Below are 7,320 nucleotides of genomic sequence, written 5' to 3'. Positions count from 1 at the left end.
GTGTGTGTGTGTGTGTGTGTGTGTGTGTGTGTGTGTGTGTGTGTGTGTGTGTGTGTGTGTGTGTGTGTGTGTGTGTGTGTGTGTGTGTGTGTGTGTGTGTGTGTGTGTGTGTGTGTGTGTGTGTGTGTGTGTGTGTGTGTGTGTGTGTGTGTGTGTGTGTGTGTGTGTGTGTGTGTGTGTGTGTGTGTGTGTGTGTGTGTGTGTGTGTGTGTGTGTGTGTGTGTGTGTGTGTGTGTGTGTGTGTGTGTGTTCATTGAACACTTTTCAGTTGTAATAACTTATGAACACTTTCGTTTGCTCCTTTATTTTCTGATCGCCCTGTAGACTCCGGCAGTCTACATTTCCAAGTATCTCGATACCAGCTAGCGCAACACCAAGCTTTACTGATATCTGTATCACATCATCTTTACCCTCATTTTCAGGAAGGAAAATGGGCAACGACCAAAGTTGCCTAACCGCTCTTGACCTGGCACTGCCGGGAGCAGCGACTGCCTTCCAGCCTGCCGACATGCGGAATGCCACAGGTGTCATTACCGGGGCCACCATCGACTGGAGCGTGGCGTGCACTGCAAGTGAGACACGCATGTGTCACGTCGCAAAACGACCGTCGACGTGGAATGAGTTTCTCTATCCACTGAACTTGCGGCTGCGAGACTGGTCGGGATCGTGTGGCCAGCTTTGCTTGGAGAGCTTCGATGACTTCGTCGGAGAAGCGTCGGCCGAAATTTTGCACCAGGCTCTCACAGTTTTACATTTGCTCTTGAAGACGCACCGCTGTGTGTCGGCTGTCGACATCTACGACGATATTTTAAAACGTAATCAGTGCGCTCTTCTGAATGTTCTTTGCAAAAACGCGTTCATAAAGCACCTAAAAGTAACTTCTGTGCTGTACTCTGAAGACAAGAATTTTCCCACCGTGGTTTCCACATCAACGCACTTTGAAGAACTAGAATTGAGGATGGTCTCTTCTAATCCATTTGGGTATTTGGAATCGCTACCAGAGCGGCTTACGACTTCCACGTCCGACCCGGAAATTAAAGCGTTTTGGACTGACCTAAAAGCCAACGCCACTATTAAGGAACTCTTGCTGCACGAATCTGCTATAGCCTCAGCAGAATGTCGCTCCATGTTCGCCAGTTTCCTAAAAAAAAGCAGCACGCTTACGACGCTGACCTACACAGTAGAAAAATTCCGCGAGGATTCCCTCAGACTGATCCACGACAGCCTACTGGGCAACACCACAGTTTCTAAACTAATTATTTTTCTCTCACCTTTTTGTAAGATGCGACTCGGAATTCCCAACCAAATCACGCAGGTTTTAGCGGATATTGTATATAAAAATACAACGTTACGGAGTGCGTGCATTACCTTTGAAGAGTTTTCTAATGGCCCACCCAAGTATCCCTTAATACCAACACACCAGGACTGGGACTACTGGATGATGGCTTTCGAAGCAAATGACACACTGGAGGAAGTATTCATGCCCGTCCTGCTTTGGGAGAGAGAGTGCTGGGCTTCATTCTTCAATTCAGTGGCAAAAAAACAGCAACTACGGAAGGTGACCCTGCACGGTCGGATGGTGAGCACAGCCTTCTTGGGGCCAATCTGCGAAGCTCTGAGAGGAAGCGAAGCGCAGTGCAAAGTGCACTTCTCTACCTGCAGCGCTGACAACGCAGTCGAGGTCTTGAAGTGCAAGTCATTTTCTAAGACAGAGGTCCCTGCTCTTACTTCCCAAACGGCCATTTTGCGCATTCTCTGCCAGCTTTCTGAATTGACCCACATTACATCTCTTACCCTGCTTGTGTATCCTTACCGTATGAATCAGGAACTGTCATCTGCTTTGGCGGAGTTCTTAGGGTCAACTACCGCTTTGAAAAGCCTCGCTCTTGAGACAGCCGTATGGGCAAAATGTCCAGATGGGACATGGACGGTCATCTTCGAATCACTATCGGAGAACAGAAGCATCCGCAAACTTCGCGTAGCCCTAGACCTCCATAGTCAAGACACTGAGCATCTGGGAAGCGTACTGAAGTTGAGCCGCAACCACAGCAGAGTTGAAATACAACTTACTAGGGTGGCCGATACGGACGTCTTCGCAAAGAGCATGTCTTCGGGAATCGCGGATAACCACGTTCTTCTGAGCATCTGCTTGGAGACGCATTTCTTCTCGTATGTATCAGATCCACACACGCGGAAGGAGTGGTTCTTGGTACTGGACACGGCGCGGCGAAACTCCAGCATCGTACTTCGGGCCGCCCAATTTGTGACCGGTTTACGAAGCGACAGGTACGTACAATGAGGAACCGCCATGGCGGATCAGTGCTGTGACGTCCGGCTGCTAAGCCCACGGGCACGGGTTTTGTCCCGGCTTTGGTGGTTGCTTTTCTGAAGGAGGCGAAAAATTGAGAACGCTCGTGCGTCGAAATGTCGCCGCACTTTAAAGATTACATGTGATCACACCCAATCCGGAGCACTCAACTACGGCACGCCTCATAGCCCATGTCTAAATCCGGTGCTTTAAAGTCAAAAACCAATAACATACATTAGGGATAATCTCATTGAACGCTACATTTTGGGCTAGATTTTTTGCAAGACATATCGGTGATAACAGCTCTTTGGGGGTAACGATATAAACGGACGGTACAGGTACTAACCAACAATCCTGCATTATTTATTGCAGTCGAATTATTGCTCGGACGGATTTACGGCGCGTGTCAGTGCTCAGCACCCGGGTATTTTTGCCTATTAAGTAGTGATATCGTTTGTATTTGCTATGCTCTTCCTCATTTCCTTCGCGTTCTTTCCTTTGTCTTTTGGTTGTGCTGTCATTCGTGTTTCTGTATCTATAGTAGCAATATGTTGGTCCGCGTCTGTACAGTCTTTTTGAAAGCAAATCTTTCTAGCTAGCCAACTGTTAATGTTCTTTCGTGGAGCGCGGGACAACAAACTCTCAACGCGGCTGAGGCTGCGATTGGGGGGTGGGCAGGAGCGTTTCACACAAGGAGCACACTGCAGATGGCACAGCGAATTTACCCAGCGTTCCCCGCCCGAAAGTGCCTGCTCGCCTACAGCGGCGTCGGCGGTACGGCTTTGTCGTCTGCTTAAGCGACGGTTGTTTCGTGCTGTTTTGCTCTCGCTTCGCGTCCATTTCGCGCTGCCTTCGCATAGCTTGATTAACTTCAGGCGCGAAATGGTTTATCATGGATTACCAACTAGCTCGAATTCATACCTTGATAACTTGGTCGACAGCACCTCCAGAGTAACCCGCACCGGAAGGAATGACGTCGTCGTACAGCCAACATACTTTAATGATTGTTTGCAGGGCGGGAAAACAAAATGTACAAACCACATACAGACATCTGGCCGCTGGAGAAACGCTACGTTCTCCGGACTGCTCGCTCCGTTTTTTAAATTGGTGATTACCAAATCGGTTGTGTTTTAACTCAGTTTTTCAACAAAGCTTTCTAGCTCTACCAGCAACGGTTCTTTCGTGGTATGCGGTACGTAAACTCTTAAATCGTCGGAGGCGTCAGCGGGGGCATGAAGGGTTTCACTCACGGAGCACACTAGAGATGGCACCGCGAGTTTACCCAGTGCTCCCCTCGCGGGAGTGCCCGCTTGCCGGCGGAGGCGTCCGCGGTTCGACTTTGTCGTCTGCTTCTGCGGCGGTTATTTTGGCCCTGTTTCGGTGCAGCTTCACGTTCATTGGGCGGTGCCTTCGGACCACCTGAATAACTTGTTCGACAGCACCTCCAGGGTAACCCGCAGCCGACGGAATTAAGTAATCGTATGGCAAACATACGTTAAGTATTGGTTTGCAGGGCGGGAAAAAATGTACAAACCCCATACAGTCATCTGGGGGCTAGAAAAACGCTACATTTCGCGCTCTGCTTGCCACAACTGGGACTCCGTTTTCTAAATTGGTGATTACCAATTTGGTTGTATTTTAAGAGGTACTACAAAAAGGAAAAGTAGCAACAAGGTTCTGATAAATAGGAATAAAAAGTTCCCTCAGCTTTCTCAGAATTCCCAACCACCTTACCAACCTAACTAGTTTAAATCGGTATAAATTGGAATCACTAAGATCAAATGACGAATTCTTTCGATGTCCGCGCTTGTGTCGCGTGGTCGTGTAGCCCCAAGCTAGCACATCAGGATGGCTAGGTTTCGCTGTGTCACCCTTCGAAAGACGCACCTCTCCGTGTTCTCTCAATTCGGACTCTCGAACGGGCTACAGCGGTGCCGTCGTCCGCCGCTGTAGCCCGGCCGTGGCCGACGCTCCTGCTGCGTTCCGGACGCTCCCCCGCAAATTCCAGGTAACGGTAGCAGAATCTCTGGTTTCACTCTTTGTGGAGCCTCGTGTGTGAATTGAAGTGACGTCGCATGGGCAATTGTTGTGGCTGTAGTTTAAAGCTTTGCTTTCCAACCACCTTCACGGCGTGGATTGGAGCGAATGTTTTGTTAGCACTCCTCGCTGCACTTTTTTCGCAGTCCCAGCGTTTGAGGGACATTTGAACGACCCAGAGTTTCTTAATTATGTACCTCTGGTTTTGCAGAAGGTTTTTCAAGGTTTAAAAGTGCAGTTATTTTGCCACGGTGTAATTGCGTTCAATGAAAACGTAAAAAGCAAATTGTGTGACGTTCTTTAATACACAATGCTTCTTGGTGGGGCTTAAAGACAAACTATCTTGTGTTTTAAATTTAGTCCATTTTAAATATTTCCTTAATGGATACTGGCGATCTGTGTGCACGGGAGCAAATTTGGTGTAGCAGGTCCTAGGAATAACTAGTAAGATAGTTAAGACATTATAAGGCTCCTAGAAAATGTGCCAGTTGTCAGCGGTTAACACTAACATTTAACATCTCCAAGAACCACGAAAAACTAACAAGTATACAGATTTCACCTTGAAAAGTTTTATAATTCATTGCGTACGCTCTGAATACTTTAGACCGATTAAGGGGTACCGCACGCGACGTTTTCGCTCTACGCAACGAAAATTTAGTTAACTTAAAGGGGTGCCTAACGCGGAGGCGGGCGAAATCGCAATGGTTACGCGCGAAGAACTGTATTTACACGCGAACCCACCCTAATTAGACCAAAAACGCGCGCGCAGCCCGTCGCCAGGATACGCAGCGTGTACTGAACTCCAAGCCATTCATTGCTCACACTCAAACATGGCGTAATTGTGACATTAGCAACGCTATGTTCCCTCGTGAACCCTTAGAATTACCTATTATAGGTATTGTTCATGTTTTAAAATAAAGCATCATTTTCGAGTTTCTCTTGTTTAAGCGACACCTGGGCTATAAATCGCGAGGTGTATACTGGAGGGCAATGGAGTAATGTTGACCAGTCGCGGATCTTTACACCGAGCGGTAATCTCAACCCACGGGCGTTTCCGCTTTTCTCGCCCCTCTAAAAGCAGCTAAACTAGTATCACTCACGGGCTACAGTAAAGCACAGCAACCGTCGCTTTTGGTCGCATCCCCTAAAAACTAGTCCTTGGCGAACTTCGTGAAAATTTTACACCACTGTCCACTGGACGAACCTTGAGCGTCTCTAAATGCGGCTTGCACACTTTCCGCAGGGGTGGAGCCGAAGCTGTGGAAGATGTCTTCCTCTACCCCGAGCTACTTGAAGGGCTGGCGGAAGAGCTGTCTTTGCCGACTATCGAAGCTGCAGCATTGGTGAGGCGTGGGCTCCAGTGCTTGCAGAGCTTGGACGACTTCATGCGACTGGCCGGCGTTGTCAAAGAACGAGTCGTCTGCCACCGGCGCGGTGACGGGTGTCTGCAGCTGACCGACCTCGGCCCTGATTGCTGGGCTGTCATCAGGCGCTACCTGCTTCTATGTGACATCGTGGACAGCATCATATAGACTTTTCGGGCTTACGCGCACTGAAACGAAGTGCATTCGCGCCTGCAGTGTGTATCAACCGGGTCGGTGGAAAAATAAGCACCCACCCTATTAATGTGCGGCCAAGTTGAAAGAAAGCCAATCGCTTTCTGTATTATAGAGGCATTATGCCACGGCTAGATTGCGTCTTGCCTTCCAATAAAATTACCAGTTTTTTCTCTGTGGATAACGTAACTTTATAAGTTATTTTGCCGGTTTTACATGCTAGTTTAGTGCACTAGTTACCGAACCATGGGTGGTCTCCCAGCGGTACTGAGCGTCGTTGGAACAGTAGCGTAACACTGCAGGACGTCTATGCGTATCGAATGACATAGATCCTGCAATATATGAAATCGATATTGCAAAGTCACTACCTTTCGCGTTGAACAACGTCAAGCCTTTAGCGATTTCCCGAATATATCTGCACAACGGACGAGACCAAAAAAGATTGCGAAAAAAACAGATGCATGAGTACCACTGAGATTCTGTAAGTGCAGTTTCTCGAGCAATGCGTCCATAACCTTACGGTCTGCAGAAATTGTCGTTACCTTTGTTGCGTAATGCGAAGCAGTCTACTTCCATAATTAAAGCTTTAAATCCACAATTAAAGCTTTAAAATTTAAATCCACCGCCATACATGACATATTAGCAAAACCTGGGCTGCATTCCGAAGGCGCTCGTTCGTCCGACGGCAGCCAGGAGCCCGTGGGAGCTGATGATGATGTTTAGACGCTGTCCTTTTGTACTAGGTTGTTGGTTGCGATCAACTAATTTGCCTGTTTTATTTCCAAAGTATTTGCCCTACCCCTAACAACGGTTATCGACTTGCTCCATCCCCATTTCCTCATGGCCTACCCAGTGGTTGTAAGTTTCACTCCTATCACACACCTTTTTTTTTCCTTTGAACATTTTAAAGCGCAGTTCTTAAGCGCCCGCACCTGCGGTTTTGCGTCACCGTCGGCCTCGTTCCAACCAAGCGAACGAAGGGGACACCGAAGATGGAGCGAGCAGAAACGCTGAAGAGGAAAATAATGCGAAATTGTTAAGCGGAGGGCAGTAGGCCGAGCCTCCGTGAGACACTTGCCTGCGGTGACACGCTGCGAGATAAGGCCTTAGTACGGCAGGGTCGTCGTAGGTTCGCTGATGACGCGATCGCTTTTTGAGAGGCACCCGCTCTTCGCAGTCACATAGCACAGTGCAGATCGCTCTCTCCGGTTTCCTTGGCCCAAGTTGGCCTTGCGCAATTAAACGATAACCATCACCATCAATAACGCAGCTCGCGCTGTGCTGCAATTTTGCGTTAATGAGTATCGTCATTGCCAGCCAATTTCCTTATTGTAGTGTTTATTATTACCGCAACCGTGAGAATTACCGTCAGAAATTTCTCACGGCTGTCGCCTGTCATTGGGTAAGCACGCTAACCGG

General features: G+C 48.4%; 1 protein-coding gene across 1 annotated transcript; it reads left to right on the top strand.

Moving 5' to 3' along the window:
• The first annotated feature begins 430 nt into the window (after positions 1–430).
• Positions 431–6,010, top strand: LOC144143293 (uncharacterized). The gene is made up of 3 exons (XM_077675065.1): positions 431–815; positions 2,181–2,286; positions 5,589–6,010. Exons 1-3 carry the CDS (start codon positions 431–433, stop codon positions 5,875–5,877), a joined length of 780 nt encoding a protein of 259 aa, XP_077531191.1. The 3' UTR covers positions 5,878–6,010.
• The last annotated feature ends 1,310 nt before the right edge of the window (positions 6,011–7,320 follow it).

This window comes from Haemaphysalis longicornis, unplaced genomic scaffold (genome assembly GCF_048455015.1).
Source record: "Haemaphysalis longicornis isolate Haplotype H1 unplaced genomic scaffold, Haemaphysalis longicornis Haplotype H1 scaffold_6, whole genome shotgun sequence".
NCBI lineage: Eukaryota > Metazoa > Arthropoda > Arachnida > Ixodida > Ixodidae > Haemaphysalis > Haemaphysalis longicornis.
Note: the sequence above shows the minus strand (reverse complement) of the source record. Positions and strands in the feature narration are given on the sequence as shown.

Bases quoted from the DNA above. Each gene is read 5' to 3' on its own strand.
- LOC144143293 (XM_077675065.1), top strand. From the start codon at position 431: ATGGGCAACGACCAAAGTTGCCTAACCGCTCTTGACCTGGCACTGCCG. The intron at 816-2,180 runs GTAATCAGTGCG...CGTATGTATCAG, and splicing joins CTACGACGATATTTTAAAAC to ATCCACACACGCGGAAGGAG. The intron at 2,287-5,588 runs GTACGTACAATG...CACTTTCCGCAG, and splicing joins ACCGGTTTACGAAGCGACAG to GGGTGGAGCCGAAGCTGTGG.